The 20,922-nt window shown below is 37.4% G+C and overlaps 1 protein-coding gene across 2 annotated transcripts in view; it reads left to right on the top strand.

Moving 5' to 3' along the window:
• Positions 1 to 20,922, top strand: part of OCA2 (OCA2 melanosomal transmembrane protein) — a 218,659-nt gene that overhangs the window by 82,521 nt on the left and 115,216 nt on the right. For both annotated transcript variants that reach the window (XM_065075251.1, XM_021287659.2), the window contains exons 8-12: positions 1,335 to 1,417; positions 1,736 to 1,889; positions 18,042 to 18,113; positions 18,981 to 19,046; positions 20,803 to 20,859. In XM_065075251.1, the coding sequence (XP_064931323.1) occupies positions 1,335 to 1,417; positions 1,736 to 1,889; positions 18,042 to 18,113; positions 18,981 to 19,046; positions 20,803 to 20,859 (432 nt within the window). The remainder of the gene's footprint in view (positions 1 to 1,334; positions 1,418 to 1,735; positions 1,890 to 18,041; positions 18,114 to 18,980; positions 19,047 to 20,802; positions 20,860 to 20,922) is intronic.

Below are 20,922 nucleotides of genomic sequence, written 5' to 3' on the forward strand. Positions count from 1 at the left end.
ACTCTTATTGATCAGTCTGGATGTCAGTCAAGCTCTGCCCCATCTATGCCTCCTTCCTGGCTGCCTCACCCCTGTGGGCAGAGAGCTCAGAAAGGTTTTGGCTCCCAGACAACAACTCCGATAACAGTAAGCTCTTATATTCTTTTTGTTCCAAACCAAAGACACTGGAAAGTTACTTGAAGAAAAACAGTAACTCTGTCCTAGGGTGTTACCTTCTTCTCAAACTAAATCCAAACAATGACAGTGCTAGCTACGAAGAAGAAAAGTTTCTAATGGCATGGAGAAATTTAACTTGCTTTCAGTCAAACCAGTGCAAGCCAGTTTCACAGTCTACAGCAAAAGATTAATCCCACTACCTCAGCATGGCAAGCAGTACCATAACGGCAATTACTCTCTTAAACAACCCAACCCCATGATGAGGAGGCTGCTGGAACATGTGCTGGTGACAGTGATCCCCAAGGAGCCTTCATGCTGCTGCGGGGTGACCAGGGTACAGCCACCTGCAGCAGCTCACTTCTGCTTCCACACCAGTGGTGGTCCTGACATGACCAAAGGAGTAGGTGAACAAAAGAACCTTCCCTGCCTACATGCTTCTTAGACAATTTTCTGTGTCAGATGTTCCAAGCTGGCTGATTAAGCTGCTTTTTTTCTGCACTTTGTAGCCTACAGGGTCAGGACAGGCTCAAGATTTAGGCTATTATTAACCAAATTTGAAGGTTTTTAAAGTTCATTTTATTTAAAACAGGGAGAATATCTGTATATATAGTTAATGAGTGTATTTGGCTAAACTTGCATGAATGTCAGTGTGTAGCAATAGGCAGTTTCAGAAAGTGTTTATTTTCTGTAGGTTATTTGTTTCTTTTTACTAGAAGATATGGAAACTGGAATTTTTGTTTGCTGAAATTCTACCATGTCTTCTTCATAAAGTCTGGGGGTATAATGTTGGTCCTGGACCTCTCATTGTTTTCATGTTATATATGTTAGTTTTCTTCCCAGGCAGTTTTTGGGAGTGAACCATGTTGTTGTCTCTGAGCCTAGATGCTCCTTATATTCAATGCAGAAAGTATGATTTGACATCCCTGCTCTGGAGCACCTCCTGGGGATATCTCTCATTCATTGATTGAGTGAGGGGATGATGATGTGTTTGCTCCAACCTGAGCACCTGTAACATACCTAATCAGGTGTAATAATTTAGGCTGATATATGTAATGTCCTGTCCACAAAAAAATTCTCCTAAATGTACAGGAGAGGGAACAAAGAAGAATAAGTAGATCAGAGACATATCACTTCCACTGACTTTTGTTCATATATTGCCAAATGTGACTCTCTTGCAGGTGGTATACAACTGGTCCCTACCCTTAAGTTCAAGAAGAAATCAGCAAATCATCACATCTAGAACCTTTCAGATACCAAACAGGTCAGCTAAGAGAATGAGATATGAAATAGTAGCTTACGTTGACTTGCCTATGAAGGAACAGATGTTTTAAAAATAGTCTATCTCTGCCTGTTTCAGGGGGGCAGGAAAAGATGACTTCTTGTTGCTTTGTATATGGATTTACAGGGCTGATTTGTACTTGAGTTACTTTCTAAATGATGTTATTTAGAGGGATACAGTGAAAATGTTGGAAAAGTGTCTTGCAATTGTAAAGATACAACAATAGAAAATTATAATGCATAAATAAAGTTAATGGTAATTCATTCCAGAAATAAAAAAAAATACTCTTTCTTTCACCAGAGGTACCATCTTCATAAACATTCAAGCTTTCCTACAGGAGCCTAGAAGTGTTCCTCTCTCCATGAAACATCAGTACGTTCATGCAAATATAGAGGCACAAGTAACAATTGCGTCCATCATCTTAGTAGGTGTCTACGTGCTGATCATACTGGAAGTAAGTCATGCTTAGTACTTTGATTTTATTTTCCTCCTACTTTGTAAATGGAGCACATGGAAGGGTTTAATTCTGCATTTAATGCACTTCTAAAATGTGTATATGAAACCTTGCTGTACTGTCAGTGTTGCTAAGGGCATGAATTAGATATGCGCAAGGAAATTGTTCTGAATTGTAACTGATTTTGGTAAGTTACATTGACATTACAGTGATATTGTGTATTTTTCTAGTAGGACCTATTAGTATTTCCATATTTTAACAGGATTATAGTTTGGCTGTGAGAGTGAAAATAAGTCTGGTTTATAAAAGGTGCAGAAAACCTAAGTTAATTGTTTTTGAGATAAGCTAAAAGAGAAAAAGCTTTGGTTGTTACCCTCTCCAAGGCACCTTAAACTATGGATTTAGTGTAGTTTTAAAAGATTAAACTAAGCACACTTTTAAATGAGTGACATTTAGAAATTCTTTTACTGAGTTATTTAAAGAGGCAATGGAGTCTGAATTAACATGAAGAAGTCAAGGGCGAGGGAACTTTAGACATATATTGCAAGTTCATTCCAAAGCCTTGAGGTACCAAACCCAACAAAAATAACTTGCATCATCACTAAGGATGGAAAACATGTCAGCAATAGCATAGGACTGACTTCTTTGAACTGAAAACACTGTCTAATTATCATGAAATACAGAACAGATACAGGGAGGACTTTTTTTTTTTTTTTTTTTAAATTTGTGTGAGCATCCACACTGTTAAGTCTACCAGGTGTTCGATAGTAAATATATCTGGCAGGCTAAGTTTTCTTCCACATCTCTTACGTATTTTAAGCTTTTCATCCTGTTACCCCTTGAAATGATAAGATAGTAGAACAGCTTCTAATCAAACATCAATAATGGGTGTACACAACATGGCAGGTGATTTAGACTTTTAGATTATGTTGTTCAGCAATGGTGATTTATTTATGAAATGAAAACTGCCTCTATGTACTCTATAAATGAGCAAAGAAATATAATATTAAGTGTTGAAGGGGACTAGACTAGCTTTTACTGTAAATATATGTAGGTATGCAGCACAGTGCCAAAAAAAATTAATACTCTAAAATGCAGCTTTTATTTTCAAAAAAACCCAACAATGCAAGCCTTTAGCAATTGCAAAACCATAAAATTTTTTATCTGTATGTAAAAGGTGGTTTTATGTTTGCATCCTAGGAAGCTTCTTTGGAACAATTCATGTGTCAAATGAAACAGAGGCTTGAAACTGAAAAGCAAACCCGAGGAAAGCATGCATTTCTCTTTCGTTTCTAAGAATAAAGCCATAAACGAAATCATTACCTTATTGTTTCTGTGAAAAGATCAGGGAAAAATTTCAGTTGTCAGAAACATTATTTTTGCAAATTAAAAGGTAGAAATAGATACTTAGAAGTAAAGATTTTTGAATTATAAAACACAGAAAGTCACCTATTTTATCGTAATGTTATCTGTTTTCTCCATAACATCTCTAGGAATGACAAATGCTATAAGCAGAGTAATTTTTAAACTATAAATATATAAGCTGGAAATTAGAAATAACTGTCATAAAACCAAAAATTGACTGTTTGGTTCCCTCATGGATGTATTGCAAGAGATGGATGTTAATATTGTTAGAATATGTAACAGTGGCTTACCTTATATTCAGTATTTATAACTTCAGTGCCTGAAGTCTTGCTTTCTCAACACATTGCACTCTATTCCATTAGCCATTTACACTGCTAAAAGAAATCAATTGGTGTTGCTGCAGGAGCGATCTCTCACGGATTTTAATTTTCAGTGTTGCTGCTCCCCATCTTTTATCAGTGTTTATTAGCTTCCTGTACTTTATTCATTGTCATTGGCAATACAGCTTCAACTTCAGACAGTGGGGACACACAAACAAATTTTAGAGCTATGTTTTCGCGTATTTTCTTATAACAATGAAAAAAGAAGAACCATTTTATCTGCTAAAACTCATAAGAGCCATGTGAAATCTTGCTCTTTTTGCATGGCCTTGTTCCCTAGACATGAACTATAGATCTTCTGCCCACAACCTCCTCAAACCCACTGTTGTTATCTTTTAATCCTCCCTTCCCCTTCTCCCCTTGCCCTTTGCTACCTTAGTCACCAGGGAGTGTGCAGGAGAACAGGCTGCAAGGACTTCTGCCTCCTGCAGATACAGATGATGGAAAAAGCGAATGAAGTAAGAGGTTTCAGCTCGAAAACAATATGCATTTACTGTAAACTGTCATCGTCACCAAACTTGCACCACTGTAAAGACACAGAGTAAATTCTGCCTTGAGGCAACTGTTTGCCTCTCTGTTGGCACCAAATTTCTAGGAGGCCAACGTCTGTGAAGTACCACTCCTTGTCAGTGAAACCTTATTGACTCAGGAAATGGTCTTCTTCAGAAAACACATTATGCTATTGAACATAATTTTTTTTGGCTTTTATTTTAAGTGTTGCATTTGAAACCAGTTATGTGTTACGTATTCATAAAATACAAATATGTTTCTGGTTAAAAAAGATGCGTCTTTTTCCTCTTTAATTTCTGATTTATTTTTTATGCTTACCACAAAGAATATTTTCTTATTTAATGATCCTACTCTGTTCCTTGAGTTTTTCGTATTTTGCTTTTAACTTCCCTCCGATGGACATCTCTTAGTTACGTTTTCTGTTTGAAATCTGTGAGCTTTTTCCACTCCCCCCGGCCTCGCCCCGCCCCGCCATGTAATCATCCTTTTCTTCAGTAACTAGACATTAATTATCTTGAAATTGGTTTTTCTTCAAATATCGATCAATTATCTCTTTACATTTAAGTCTTCTGTTCCTTCCCCTTCTCCCAGAGGAGAAAGGACAAAAAAATTCTGCTTCTTGTTGTATTTTTTAATTAATCTATTTTATAGACTTGTTGAAAACAGCAAATAATTTTGTGTTGTACTTGGAAGCTTAAACTACACAGGAAATTAAATAAAAAAAAAAGTTTGCTAAAAAAAAAAGAAGTATGCCAGGTTTACCTTTGTTGATCTCAGCTCTACTGTCTGACACCTCAGGATTACTGAGGAACACAGGTAAGGTGAGCTATGTTTTCACATTGGTCTACAGGGACATCCTGTAAAAAGTGCAGATGTCAAGAGTCCTATGCTGTTGTTGCTGAACTAAATTAGGTCACAATATATTTGGTGACAGGCTCTTTTTGTTTTGATCCTCAAAATGTGTACCCTTTTTTGAATGAAAACTTGAAAAAAATCAAAGAAAAAAATCTTAGAAATTTAATTTTTACACTTTTCTGCTGCAAACATGTTTGTTCTTTCAGCTAAGAGTGCGTTTTGTCTTTTGCCTTCTTTGATTTCAATTATTTTTCTGTGTATATAAAACTCAAGTGACTACTTACAGCCTATTCACTCAGATTCAATAATGGCTGTTTCTGGTGATACAGCATGGTTAAGGAAATGCAGTGTAGACAACATCCCATTGTTTCCTCTTTACAATATCATAAGATATCTTAGATTTCTCTCCCTTTTCCTATATTTATGTATACAAAGAATGGGATAATACACGGGCTACCCAGAAAAGAAATCTATCTGCCTATCTGTATCTTAAAATACCTGTTAGTATTATAAAATTTTATTGGTATTTAGAAAAGTTTATTAAGTTGATAAAGCTCTTATTAGTAATTGTTAACTGCATGTTTGCAGCTATGTTGTAGCTGCATTAATTAGAAATATGTAAGGAGGAATGTTAAACATTTATTATTAAAGGACAAAGCTCATTAATTTGAATGAATTATTGTGTGCACTTGTCCAATATTTTCCTATAATAGTATATTTTTTTTGTGTTACGGGTTAAAATTGAGTGTTGGCTGTTTATGATACTTAAGTGAGCCAGCAGAAACAAATGTGAAAGTAATGCCCTTTTAAAAGCTATTTTATAAAACATTTTATTTAGTCAGGCAGAATAAAATTAATTTTATTAAATAAAAAAAAAAAAGGAAGATCTGCCAATAGAACATCAAATGGCAGAAAAGTGACACCAGCAAGTATCAGAAATTCTATGAGAGCTTCAATAGGGTTTTCTTCATAGGAGTTATCATTTAGTGTCATATCCTGTCTTGCAGGTAGTACTAAGAAAGAATCTTGCCAGAATCTTTCAAATGGCATTTTAACGGTCTGACATCTTGAGTAACATTTACATGTCTGTATTTCTCCTTAAAACACAAATGCTAGAAAGTGCAAGACCTGGCCTTAATAACTCTAGCTTCTTACTAGCATGAAGCATGGGCTTATAATCACAGTTTTTATTACTTTAATGGAAATAGAGAGTGGCAGTTTCTCTCCATGTTAATTTTCTATTATTAACGGGCTTAAATTATGAATAAATATCCCTTAAGCTTAATTTCTTTAACTCAAAGCAGAGTGACTTTTAATAACATCTAACCAGCAGAAATTAGCTGCAGAGGGCAGAACTTTTATGTGGTTCAATCTGATCATTTTTCTAGCTTTGTGGGCTGCCTGAACCAATGATTCCTCACAGGAAGCATTTTTACAAATGAAATCAGATATTTGTTATTACTGCTGTCTACATTCTCATAGTCCAGTTTTTGCTTATTTCCAGTAATGAGGCTATTTATTTGCACGTGAAAAATGATGCTTCGGAGAGGGACTAGGAAAACAGAAGAAATATTAACTGCTATACAAAACATGATGCTAAGTGATGGCAATAGACTACTCTTAATGGAGAATTTTTCTGACGAAGAAAGTCACAGAAAGCGGTGATCAGCTTACTCAGCATGGATTCTTGCTTCCCATCCATTCTCATATTGATCTGCCTTTAAGTACAGACAGAGAAGAATGTGGATTAGAGTGTTCCTACCTCAACATATATACTACTGAAAGATCAGTAGAAAAGGGACAGAAGAAAATCCATAACCTTTATTGTAAGGAGGTGTAAAAAAGAAAATTGTAGCTGCTGCTCTACCCAGACTTTTTGGGAAAGAATATATTCCTGCTGATATTATTTCCAGTCGTGCAAGGATGGAAAAATTATGAAGAGGAATTAAAACGTTGTGGTAGAGGTTGGCAGAAAATTAGAGGCAGATTATCAGAACAAATGATCTATCCTCTTTGGTGAAGACTCCGCGACACACCTCATTAGGCAAGAACAAAAGTTTGTCCTCATCTGCTCTCATTCGTCAGGGGGTGCAAAAGAGCCCAAGATTGGGGCAGAGCAGGAAAGTCAGTGTTGCTGGGTGGGCTGACCACCTTCTGTCAAGGCAAGGATGCTCTCCTGCACACTGAGCCTTCCTTGAGAGACTACTGGTCCTGACCAGGGGAGAGAGAAGGCTGCCTTGATATTGTCTTGGTTATTTGCAGTGTTTTACAGTGAGGCAGAAATGAAGCCAAGAGAGAGGGCCTGGAGAATGAACTTCCCAGCGCAAGGCAGAATTAATGAATGCTGTGACTCTAGGGGTTGCATGGAACATAAATCCAATGTAGTGAAGCCTAAACCACAAAATCCAGTAGAAAAACTTAGCATTAAGAAAAATCTAGCTCCCTCTGGAGCAAGCTAGCTGCATCCTCCCCGGGCAGCATGTGGTTGTGGGTCTGCTTTGGAGTCCCCATAACCCTAAAACACCATTACCATTCAAAAGTGTACTTTTGTTTGTTTGTTTTCCCCCAGTTGAAAATGTGCAATAAAATGGGGGCAGTCTTGTAGTTCCCATGAAAAATGCTTTTAGAACATAAACTGAGGGTTTGCATTGAGGATGATATCAAGGCACATGGAGGTAGCAAAGCCTGCTGAGATACATATTGGAGGACAAGGGGATCAAGATGATCCATCCAGCCTGCCCCCTAGAGTGAAATATTCACCAAATGGTACCCTAGATGTTGTGCCAGAGAGAACAGCCTGTGACTGAGCTAGCAATTAAGCACTGTGGACTGAGAAGGCTTACAGTCATTCCCTGCCTTTCTCTGATTTAGATGGAAGGTGTGATCTCTGTGCATTTTGGCCTCCATGCATTTTCAGAGGTTTAAAATGACTTTAAAGCAACTGTGCAGGAGCATTACAAGTTGCTTCTTATGAGGAACCGTAGATTAGTACCCCAGAGGTACCAGGATTTGAGTAGAGCAGAGCCACTGCCATCAATAGGGAGGCTCTAACAGGACAGAACCGGCTACAGTAATTTTTACCTGTTGTAATTGCAACAAAGGAAGTATAAAGGAAGCAGAGTGCTGTGAAACAAGGACAGCATAAGTTTAAATTCAAACAAAAATGCAGCGTAACAACTAGCAAAATCCTCAGCTGGATCTCAGCTTGATATGTTGTAACAACAGTTTTGTATTATTAATCCAATATGAATATTGGTTTTACACTGACTATTGCCTGTTTAATTGTTTCATCTGTCTTGGTAGACGTCTGGCTGTGCTCTGTCCATATATGCTTTAAGGTAAAAGATTTCATTTTGGGTGCTATGTTACTTCTGTAGTACGTAAATTTGCCTTGATAAAGAACTTAATGGGAAAAATCTGCCACTGGATGGTGCTGGTTGCTATTCTAAGGACTCCATAGGATTGTCTGCTTTAAAAGATGCAGTCACCAATGGTCCACTTTTCACAGAATGCAATTTTTTGAAATAATGGGAGTCACATTTTTAACACTAAGTGTAAAAACTAATTCCCACATGTCCATTTTCTATTTTCTATTGTTTTTTTTAAACAAATTTTGAGCTGTATTTTGTTCAAGTTGTGAAAGACTGTCAAGCACAAATGTGTTGCCCTGTCTTGCATATTCTATATTTTTCCTTTCTGTTTGAGACAGGCAATAGAACATCAAATTAGCTTAATTGAATGCTGCTGTTCAGCTTCTACCCTGCCTGCGGCAACCAGAGGGGTAGAGAGCAATGAAGTCTTAAAATTTTAACAACGTATTAGAACACACATACACTTCTAATGCACACAAACAGGGACAAGAACCGCTCAGCTTCTTCTGGGGCCTCAAATGCTGTCTTACTTCAGCAAGAGCAAGGGACAAAAAGAATGAAGAAACTTAAGAGAGTGTGGGGGGTAGGCTTGGAGGTGCCATGGCACAATCTAAAGAAGGAAAAAAAAAAAACCAACCACAGAAAAAAACTGGAGTGAGAAAGAGAAGAGATGTCAGGGAAGAAAGACTCTCAGAGGAACTGCTGGATAGAGCAGAAACCTCCCTGTAAAGGTAATGGCAAGTGCTGCAGTTTGCTGTACTGTCGTTCATAGTGCATGGGTGTAATTCTGTATGGTCCTATTTGTCCTGTTACTCTAACATTAAAAGAAAGCTGACAAAGATTCACACAGGGAAAGTAAAATAGTTTTGCCCCTCACTTTTGTGATTTGTTACATGTAATTTCTTTACCAGAAATTCACAATCTCACTGGCTTTGAGGATACCGATATAACTAGGGAAACAGAGATGGTGGTATATTTTTCAGTTTCAGAAAACATTCTGAAACTGAAAATATAATGAAGGTCTTGCAGGCTCCACAAAAAATGCTTTTAGGACACAAAAATGAGTGTGTGCATTGGGAATGGTGTCAAGACCCATGGAGTGGATGGAGGCAGCAAGGCCTGCTCAGATAGGTACTGAAGGACTGGACTGACCTTTGCAAAGGGTTTCATAAGACTGAAAGCTTGTTGCCAGGCCGTCCTGTCAATATACAATGCCTTTGGTCATATCAGCCTACAGTAGCAGTCTCTTATCAGCAGTATCATCTTCTAGGTAGCAACATTAGTCCTTTACTGGCTCATGACCAGATCTCTCTACTTTAGTCATAGAGCAAATGCTTTTTGTAGCTAAAATATTACAGTAGTGAGGTGCCTTGGCACATAAAAATGATCACCATCCTGTCTTTCCACAGGGCTCACCTTTCTTTTAATCTGACCTGACTCAAGGCCCTTATTTACAGAACATCAACTCTCTCTGTGCCTCTGTCCAATTTCACATCAAGACAAAACCTCCAAATTCATAGCAAAGAAAACCACTCACTTTTAAAATTTGACTCCGAGGGGCTTTTGAACTGTCACATATTACTGGATATTCCCTTTCTGGTGTTTCCTGGAGGTGTATAAAAATAATTTTCTTACATCAGAGCCATCCCTACAGGTAGAGGCTGGAATGATATGTTTTTGACAGATGACTCTTATTTGTATCAATCTGATAGAAATATTTCCTAGGTATGATGCTATATCTTTTCGTGCTTTGTTCTTATTAACAATATTCTGAGGTTGGAGACTATTTCATAACCAGATTCAGCTTAGAAGTCAAGCAGTTGTTTCAACCCTCATCATAAGGAAATAAACCCTCTTCTGGATCCTCTGGCCAACATCTGTACAAATGCTTTTTCTCTCCTTCCTTCCTGGCTCTATACTCTTTCTCCAGCTTTGCTTTTTCCCCCCAAGTTTGCAAAGCATTAAAATATGAGGGTTTCAATAGTCCTACTGATCTCATACAGTAAGGATATGTTTATCCATTCATCATTTGAGGGTTACTTTGAGCCATTTAGTTCAATGTCCCATAACAGCATTTAACCCATTCAGTTTTCTCTACAAACAGTAAGCAGTGATGTCATGGGGGAAGAAAGCTCACAGTGAAAAGTTTGCAAATTGTACGAATTGTTCACTTTTACAGAGCTACAGAGTATCAAAGACCTTTGCAGAATCTAGTATTGACTTATAGCTTTTCTATAGAGGAAAGAGGAATGTATTAATCAGATATTTTATTCACAGAAAATAATTTTGTCTTCTTAAGACTCTCCCTGCTCTTGCTATGCATTTTTTTTTACATATACAAAGAACTGATGTTAGCTGATGACACTCAATGTAGTTACTTAATCACAGAATTTCAGGGATATCTTTCCTAGACAAAACTCCCAAGACATCCCTGTCATGTATTTCTTAGCCTGTTCAGTCAACATACCATACAGAGAGGTAAAAGTGAACTAACAAAGATGTTAAATTGTTTTGGATGCCATATAGTATTAGAGAATCACAGATTGTTTGGGGTTGGAAGGGACCTCTGGAGATCCTCTAGTCCAACCCACCTGTGCAGATCACACAGGAATGTGTTCAGGCAGGTTTTGAGTATCTGCAGAGAAGCAGACTCCACAACCTCTCTGGGCAGCCCGTTCCAGTGCTCTGGCACCCTCACAGTATAGAAGTTTCTCCTCATATTCAGATGGAACCTACTGCCTTTCAGTCTGTGCCCATTACCCCCATCCTCATTACTTTTAATCACATTCTATTTAAGATAGCCATCTTATGTATTGCCATCTTATGCTTGAAATGTTGCATTAGGAATTGGCAGATTGCTGCCTTCTATGCCTTTCCCTAAAGGCAGGGTTGTTTATACCATTACTTTCTCCATTGACATTGAATCAGAACAATCAATTTGGCACGCTCTTTGAGTGAAAATGAATATTATAACAGAATGTCATAGATCGGCGCTTTCTTACCTTGGGGTTGTGTAGATGTTCTTCAGGAGTTACAGGGCTTGCTATACAATCTAATGTTTCTATTTAAAAAATCCAAGTCTTTTAGAGTTGAGAATTTGCCTGTAAAAAGAGTGTATTGAATGTATGTTGAATGTTATTTTTACAGAGTCGCAGGGATCAGACATTTATTGTGAGATTTATAACAGTGCATGTTGATGTTTCCAGGTCCACAAACCTCTCTAGTCTGTGCTCTTTACTGATCTTGGGCATGTATTTCATACATATGGTAGTACTATTATACTGAAGCACTACTGAATTGTTGTAAAAATTGTATAAGCCCTTCCCTTCCCTTCCCTTCCCTTCCCTTCCCTTCCCTTCCCTTCCCTTCCCTTCCCTTCCCTTCCCTTCCCTTCCCTTCCCTTCCCTTCCCTTCCCTTCCCTTCCCTTCCCTTCCCTTCCCTTCCCTTCCCTTCCCTTCCCTTCCCTTCCCTTCCCTTCCCTTCCCTTCCCTTCCCTTCCCTTCCCTTCCCTTCCCTTCCTCCCTTTTCTTTTCAAGCAAGGCATACTTATGTTTAGTGATGCAGTTGTGACATGTTTTGGCTTACAATAGTGAGTCTTATAATAAGATTTTCTAGATGTTTAACCTTAGTGTAAAGTCTTAGTTTATGGTTCTCATGGCTGCATGTATAGAATACAGATAGATAGTGCCCTAATCTGCAAACAAACCTATAAATAGCTGTACTTGCCGTCACTGATTTTTGGGACGTTTGTAGTCACTTTGGGATCCTTCATGCTCATCATCTTTCAGCAGCTGTACCCTATGCACTTGCCTCAAGAGCTGCTTCACTCCATCGCCGAATACTGCATCAGTATAAGTCATACTTTCTAAACTATGTCAAACAACTCCCTTTTGCTTCATTAAAATCCCTACAGAATTTACTTGCCACTACTTAACTAAGTAATTCTAAGGCAATTAATTTTTCCATTATCATTCATTTTACACTAGCTGTTGAGGTACATCCCCTGCAAGGGGTTCCCGTGTGCTGGGAAGAGTGTCCCGCAGCTGAAGAAGCTGCAGAACTGCTTCTGCAGAGCTCCTGCAGGGAGCAAATCAGGGGGAGGAGGGTAAAGCATCAGCTGCCATCACCAGCTGAATGAGGGAGATAAGTTGCTACGCCTTCACTAACTGGTACTGGTTAGGCTGTCTCTACAACATAGGTGAGCATGAAGAATATCAAGTAAATATGTCTGACTCTATTGACCTTCCTTTTAAGCTGCTCTGCTCATCTGTACATGACTATATCCTGTATTTCTAGTCTATTGGGTCATGTTCTCTCCAAATTGTGCAATTTGCCAGAACTAAAGCAAATTTTCATGAATTGAGAATTTGTTGCCATTCAGCTTTGAAGTAGATCTAATGCAAGGCGGAGTTCAAACTACTCCAAGACATTTTTTGAACCTTGTTTTTTCCTAACATAAGCCCAAATTTTCAGTTATGCTTCTTAACAGAGTTAGGAAAAATTACCTAAGTTAGTTTGCTAAATTATGATTTTTTTTTTTTTTTTTTTCCTGCAAATTTCAGCTTTGATTTCAGCTTCTGGTACCAGTTTCAGACTTTGGCATTAATTTTCCAAACTGTAAGTGGATCATATATGTATAATATAAAAGCCTGAAGTTTTGTCTGTGTCCTGCTAAAAGAGCTGGAATAGTACAAGGCAATGCAGAGCACCAAAATTTATAAAGTATATGACAGCAAATGATAAGATAATGGCTGTTGAGGGATCTGATTGAGGAACATGTTACCAGAGGCAGTCAGACTAATATTTTATTATCTTTAGGAAAAAATAGCTTTTTGTCTTTGGAAAAAAAACATCTTCCACTGGTGAGGATATCTTCTTTTAACCCAATAAACCCTATTAAAACATAAAAAGGAATATATATATAAAACATAAAGTCAGAAAAAAACTATTCTGGCACAAATTTGACCCCTTTCTCTCTCTCCCTATTCCTTGAGAATAAAGACTTGAATTAGTAAATTTATAGCATCCAAGAGGAATGTGGCTGTTGATTTTATAGGGAAGGTTTCAGCTACTCTGGAGGAAGGTGGAATACGAATAAAAGCCATATATGGATATAGGCTTAGGGATTACTGTCTCCTGTTGAAATGTAGCAGTGCTGCCACTCTATCATACAAAATTTAATTTCTCAGTAAAAGAAGTAGTTAAATGCAACAGGCTTCACTGGAGAAAAAATGGATTAGAAATGAACTGGGGCTACATTTGAGGCTTTACATTATAGCCACTGACAGTCATCTTTCAACTGCCATTTATCACTTTTAAAGAAGGACTCGTGGAAATAAAATATTTGTTATGATATATCATTTATCAAATATCTTCAGAAACACATTTTGGAAATATGCATGCCCTTCATTGTAGCTGGGAAATGTATGCTCTGAAATAGCATAGATATCACCATTCAATTGACTTTAAATAATTTCCTTTTACCTCCTGAAGCCCTGTACAAGATAAAGTGTTTGGAATTTTGGATCACTTTTATGATGCTGCTGTTGTAGTTTACCAAAAGATTTGCTGAACATGTGTTTATCATACCATGGGCAATCATGAGACAAAATTTTTACAGATAACTAAGAAACAATATTGCCATAGAAGGTTTTTCTAATATTTTCCTTTTCTGATTTGAACCTATAACATGAACCTATGATGTTGGTATCACCAACACCTGCGTTATTGATGTTATTTTTGATAACCTCCATTGTTGCAGCTTTGGGCATTTTCAATACTTTTACAAAATCCCATGAATATCCATTCCCTTTTTTGAAATCCTTTTGGCTTTCAGCCTGGTGATATCCTGTCTCGGTGAGCTCCATGACTGAGTTGTGCATTGTAAAGAGTGAAATTTGGGCTGTGTTGTTTTCAGAGACAGTTTGTATTCAGATAACTCTTCCTTTGTAAAAGGCAAGCACCATCCTTTGTTCTTTAATTAAGTCAGCACTTCCATACATTCTTCAGAAAAGAATAAATATAATGTTGATGTTGAAAACACCCCTTCCATGAAGAGACTGAAAAGTTTGTAGTTGAGTTGTGGGATGAGGAGCTCTAGCATGAAAATGTGTAGCCTAAAAGCTTTGTATCTTCCTTGTCTTTTCTGCCTCTTTTTGTCTCAGTGGCCATTGCTTGTATTTTTTTTTTTTTTAAGAAACCTTCCAGGGAAATGATGCAAGGAAATTTTATAATAATTACATTTTACATTGAAATGTGAGGATCCAATTGTGAGATGGAAGAAATAGCAAGAAAAAATAAGGTCACTTTGGTATGTGTCTTTGACAACATAAGAAGGACTAGAGAGTGTGGCAGCATGTGAGGACGTATTTATGTGCAAGGCTGTTGAGAGATGTGCTGGATGGAAAAAATTTTAGTGATGGTGTTTGTCAAAGGAACGAGTACTGTGTAGTTGAACAGTGGTCCAGGCAAGAGGTCATCAGTGCTGGGAGATAGATTTGGAAAAAGAGAGATGAAATAGAGAGGAAAATGTAGGTACTGTAATAAGATCCACAAAAGGTATCAACTATTTCAGTGTCTTTGATGAGGACACATTATGCTGAGTCTTGTACATGCGTTCCACGGCTCTTGTTACTGAAGGAACTTTTAGCCCATCATTTCCTTCTGCTTTCATTCCTAGCTTGTAAAATGAAAACTCTAGCCAGTCAGGCTGATGCAGCCAGTCCAAATTTGTGATCTTATAGGTGATTCCTATTTGAAAGAGAAACTCATTGTGAATCAGGGTTCTTTCAGCATAATTGGCTTTGCTCACAAGAGAGTGCACAAAGGTATGCACTTTCTCAAGCACGAGAAGGATCAAATAAATACAGATAATTTCTCACTTCATCTTTCAAGATGTCTTTAGATTCAGAAGTCCATCAAATCTCTCGGCTTTCCTGTGGTTAAATATCTGTGTTGATTTATTTCTGAGCTCTTGCAATTCTATACTTGAGCTTTTATTTATGGATCCACTCTGAGATTCATCCTGAAATGATATTCGTCCTCCTTCCAGACTTCAAAAGGGTTTGTGCCAGGTCCATACTATTTTCCAGGAGAATAATAATGGAATTTTACCTAATATAATGCCCTCCAAATGTAGGAACCATGGTTCAAATAGTATCACAGCTTACAACCTGTATCTCTTAATGTCTACATTTGTAACCTTTTAAAAATGCTTTTACAAATACATTATTTATTTAGGATTTGCTTAATGTGAAAAGAAAATTAAAGAGTAATCCATTATTTCTTGAATTTCCCCCAATCTCAACTTTTGAATATTTACATGCCTCAGAGTTTACAGAAGTGTGTTTTCTAGGCTTCAGGTTACTGTATAACTTCAACTGGTTAGTTTGCTGTAATGAAGAGTTGTACATTTGACAAGTGTTTTATAATAGAGCCTTGTACCTGAATAGTCTTTTTTTCATTCGTCAGGATATACTTTTGCATATCCTTCTTGAAAAATCACCAGTGTGAAGGAACTGACAGATTGTTCCATTTATACAGCACTTCCCCCCATCTTTCTGTAGAAATCAAAGCAATTTTCACCCATAGGTGACAGCAAACTCTTGGAAATAGAAAATGCAGTCAACCCAGTGCATGCAATTAAGTATACAATGATGACAACGAAAGTGCTTGTGTGGTAGTGTACAAAAAATCTAAACCAAATCAAATCTCAGAAAATCCATGTTATCTTTCTGAGAACTGCAAAAGAGCTGTCTAATGTGGGTGGTGATTAGGTGAGGAGAAAGCTTCCAGTCTGAGGACAGCTGAGGATTCCCCAGCAGCTTCCCTTTGAATTGCCCTGGTAAGATGCTATCTCCCCCCCCAACCAACATCTTTCCTTCATGTCTTTTACTGGAGGGAGCTGTAAGATCTGGTTACTGCACCCCATCATCAGCCACAATAACTGTTGAATATTATCGGATCTCTCCTGTCTTTGTAGAATCAGAAGGGCCATACATGTGTGTTCGTATCAATGCTCTAAAACTGGTAATCAAAGATGAAACCGCGACTTATCACACACATTTCTGTGGGAGCTGGTGGAAGCTGTAATCTGTGCTATGCACTTCATGGGCCACTAGGACATAAAAACCTTGGTCTGATCTCCTGCTTTGTCACTATGAATAGGTTGTGCCGCAGTGCATTTTGAAGAAAAACATAGAACAAGACAGATTTTTCTTTTGCCTCCTAAATTAGTTATTTATATACTTATTTTTCTAGTAATTTGGTAAATTGCTTAGTTGTTTAGCATTACTGTTAAAATTTCATATTTGAGGAAAAAAAACACAGCCAAATCTTTCCTTTTTTCTCTTGCTTTACAGGCAGGCGATTGGGCCTTTAGATGTTCACATCCTATTGTTTTGTATCAGCAAAATATTTCTTGTGAAATTAGCAGTAAACAAAATATTTCTAGACTGCCTTATTTCTTTCTCAGAAATAATTCTCACTTGTGTCTGAATAATATTTAAACACATTAATAGTAAATGCTGTTAATTAGATTCAGTCTTTTTTTAGTGTGATTTTCATTAATCAGATTCTTACTTTAACTGAGTTATTTCACACAATCTGTGATCTTCCAGACATGGTGGATTAAATAACTACAAATAAGCACTTTGAGGAAAAAGCATATTTTCAGGGCATGATTGCTTTTATACTTTCTCCTTGAGAATCTGAATTACAATTTATTCATTACATACACAGACATGAACAACCATCCATATCCTGTTGTAATTGTTACAGTATTAAATGAATGTGTTGTGGTCAGAGGTTTGGATCCTGTTTTTAGATGCATTTCTTGTATGATAAAGAAACATTAGAGATGGGGGAGAAGCACTGTTCAAGGTGAGGTTAGTCTATACGTAGTTGAAAGCAGCTTTTGAGGAACTGAGGAGACTGTGGCAAAGGTGTCCAGCAGATTCTACCTAATGTACATGGCTTTCTTGAACTCAAAACACTTTGCAGAGAAAACACCAATGTAAAAAACCACTTTATGAAGGAAGAAAACTCTGTGTGTATAGAGACAGAAAACAGGTGATCAGGCTTATTGGATGCTTTTCTGCCACAGACCATAAAGTGGACCTGGAAACTCAAAGTTTGGTATGTCTCTGTAGGATTCATTTGCCCAGGGCTGAGCTAGTTGCTTGGAAATTGCTTTGTAGACTTTAGAAAAGAACAAGCACCTATGAATAATGAGGTGAATCACCTCCTGGGCCCCTGTCTTCTTCCCATGGGCTTTGAAAGGAAGCTAACAGGACTGGATGTTTTGATCCTTAAGTTAGGAAAGATTAATTTCTTTCCTTCTTGGGTCACCAACTGGCTGATATGAAAATGTAGTGTCCAAGTCTCACCTCTGCCTTGAGATCAGAGCTGAGACTCACTAGTAGGGTTTCCCACAGGTACAGCTTTTTAATTTTTTTTTTGTTTTTCCCTAATAAGAAATCCTGTAGTGAGTTAGAGTAACCAGTCATTCTCTGGTCGGGTCTTTCTGAAGGGAGGTGGGATGGAATAAGTTTAAAAACAAACCAACCAACCAAAGAAAAGAACCAGTTACAGTAATTTTTATCCTTTTCCCTCCTTTTTAATAGTAAGATGTCTGAAGGTGTCTCTGGTCAATTCTTGCCCTTTGTTGCAGATTGTTCACAGGACCCTTGCAGCGATGCTGGGCTCTTTGGCAGCTTTAGCCACCTTAGCTGCTGTTGGGGAGGTAAGTTGAGAAACTGTAAGGGCTCACTTCGGTTTCGGGTATGATACCATACATTTCAGTGTTTGCACTGTTGTGTTGGGCACATGACACAGAAGTGTTTCATAAGAGAAAGATGCTAGAGCAGATATTGGGAAGGGGAAGCATCTTGGGGAAAACCAGTCTGCCTAGGCTATAGACAAAAAGAGGAGAAAAAAATTCAGTAGATGCTATTGTGTTCTGATTGGCAGGAAGCTGAGTACAACCATTTTCAACTTAATTCAGAGTTACTTTAACGCTGTTATTTTCGTTAATGTTAGGTTACCAAGCAAACCTAAATGGAAATACATTGCCTTATACTATCCTAACTAATTACACTGTCCAATCCTTTTGTTTCCCTCCCCTGCTTACTCTTGGTTGCTATTTAGTGAAACCTCTGATTGATTTACTCAATTTTTCTCATAACTGCTCACCACATCATTTCTATGTTCCCTTAAATTCCCTCCGGTTTGTTCACAGGTTAAGCAGTATGCTTTTCTTCTCTTACCAAAAGGGAAATGGAAGTGTACCATATAATTCAGTTATCTTTTATTTCTGTAGAGCTATGTAAGGAACAACTAGAGAAACCAATACCTAATGTAGGCTTTCGATAATGACCTGCTCAGGATGCTGGCTGTACTTTAAATTAGTAACAATCATAACAAAAGTAGTAATAATAATAGTAATAATGGCAATAATAAAGAGTCCTTTTTGTGTACCTTGTAGGAAGACATTAATTTCCATCGTAGCTTATTTAAATGGTTCTTCAATTAAGCGTAGTTTATATTTCATAGCTAATCACAAATTGGGTGTTTCGTGGCATTCACTGGTAATTGTATTTTTTGATTGCAGAGGCCAAGTATGGTCAAAGTGGTGGAGTGGATTGATTATGAGACACTGGCATTGCTGTTTGGAATGGTAACTAAAATGTATCTTTTGCTCTAAATGTGCTAAAATAATTACATTCAATATAGAGATGCTTCTCTGTTAATTGTACTTTACTGAGACATAATATGATGAAAATGTGGGCCTTAAGGGATTTATCAAAAAGGAAGATGATCAGACCTCTGAAGGAAACTTTGGGAAATGTTGATCCTTTTCTATTTTTTGTTTGTTTGTAAAATTGTGTTAATAACATAGTAAAAATATCCTTGAGGTCTATAAATTGAGAGACCTGTTTAAGTGCCAAGTATTATCACTCTCATTTATCTTGTTAATTTTGTTTACTCAAAACCTTCCTCATACACACTCTGTTGGAAAAGTGATTTTCTTCTTCTTAGTGCTATGTTTGGAGCCAAAAAAAAAAGCAAACCAGAAATGGAGGGGAAATATCTGATTAGATTATAATAATATATTGCTGTAATCACTTTGCCCAGAGCTATTTATGGTAGAGCTGTCCAAGTGCTATTAAACTCTAACACAAAATATACAATATAAGAGACAAAATTACAATTAGTTGCCATTCTGAGCTTTTCTTATTTCCTGACACTGCTCCCTGCTCAATCCCTTCCCCACAAAAAAAGAAAGCCAAAAAAAACCTGTTGAGAACAAAGACAGGACAGGAAACCTCTCAGAAATGTGGGAAAGTGCAAGTAATTATTGTAACTGCTGTCTTCTGCATTCTGTAGAGCATTACTGCAGAAAACAAGCACACTTATTGGCTTTTCTTGATTAATGACATAAGGGAAATACATTGAATGCTTAATGTATGATATGCACTTAGTCACTACAGATAAAATTCAACCAGACTAGTATGACATTTGTAGAATGTTTATGTTGAGGACTAAATTTCACCATATGATGCATTAACAAGAGATATTTGGCAGCTATAATGGATATCCTAATAGGAAGGTGATCAGATTCTCAGGACTTTGTCAGTGTCATGGTTTAACCTGAACTAGCAATATAACCAGGATAGCTGTTCACTCACTTCCCACCCCCAACTCTCAAATAAAGGAGAGAATCAAAAGAGAAGGGAGAAACTTGTGGATTGAGATAAACACAGTTTAATAAAATAAAAAAAATAACACTAGTACACTACTACTACTAATCTATACATAAAGGAAAATAAAATATAAAATAAAAGATAGTCAATGCAATTCCTCATGAACTCCATCCACACCGAGCAGCTAGTTCCAGGCAGCAGCACCCTGGTCCCAAACAGTCGATCCTGGAGAGAGAAAAGAGAGGCAAAGGCAGAAAGGCCCAGAGGCCTCTGCAAAATGGCAGAAATGGCAAAAGGCTGAACTAGAACAGGTCTTCATACCTGTCCAGAGAGGGCTAGCCGGAAGATCCCGACTCTTCTTAGATATGAAGCATGACGTTAGTGGGATGGAATATTTTTACTGATCAGTCTGCATGTCAGTCAAATTCTTCCCCATCCATGCCCCTCTTCCTGGCTGCCTCACACCTGTGGGCAGAGCTCAGAGGGTCTTAGACCAGTATTTAAAAAATTAACTATGTCCCTGTGTGTTATCTTCTTGTTCTCAAACTAAATCCAGACAACAACCATACTAGCTATGGAAAAGGAAGGTTTCTAAGTTTTTAACTCATTTTCAGTCAAACCAGCACAGTCAGTTAAGAAGAACTTTTGCCAGGATCACAAACTACATCGCTTTGTTCTTATGTAATAATTCAGTTGCAAGATATTATCTTTTTCTTCATCTTTTGGTAGATGATTTTGGTGGCCATATTTTCAGAGACTGGATTCTTTGACTACTGTGCAGTAAAGGTAGGTTTTTTTGTGGTACTCTTAACTGTTACTGTATTAATCAAGTTAGTATTTGATCAGATC

The sequence above is a fragment of the Columba livia genome, chromosome 1, assembly GCF_036013475.1.
Source record: "Columba livia isolate bColLiv1 breed racing homer chromosome 1, bColLiv1.pat.W.v2, whole genome shotgun sequence".
NCBI classification, from domain to species: domain Eukaryota; kingdom Metazoa; phylum Chordata; class Aves; order Columbiformes; family Columbidae; genus Columba; species Columba livia.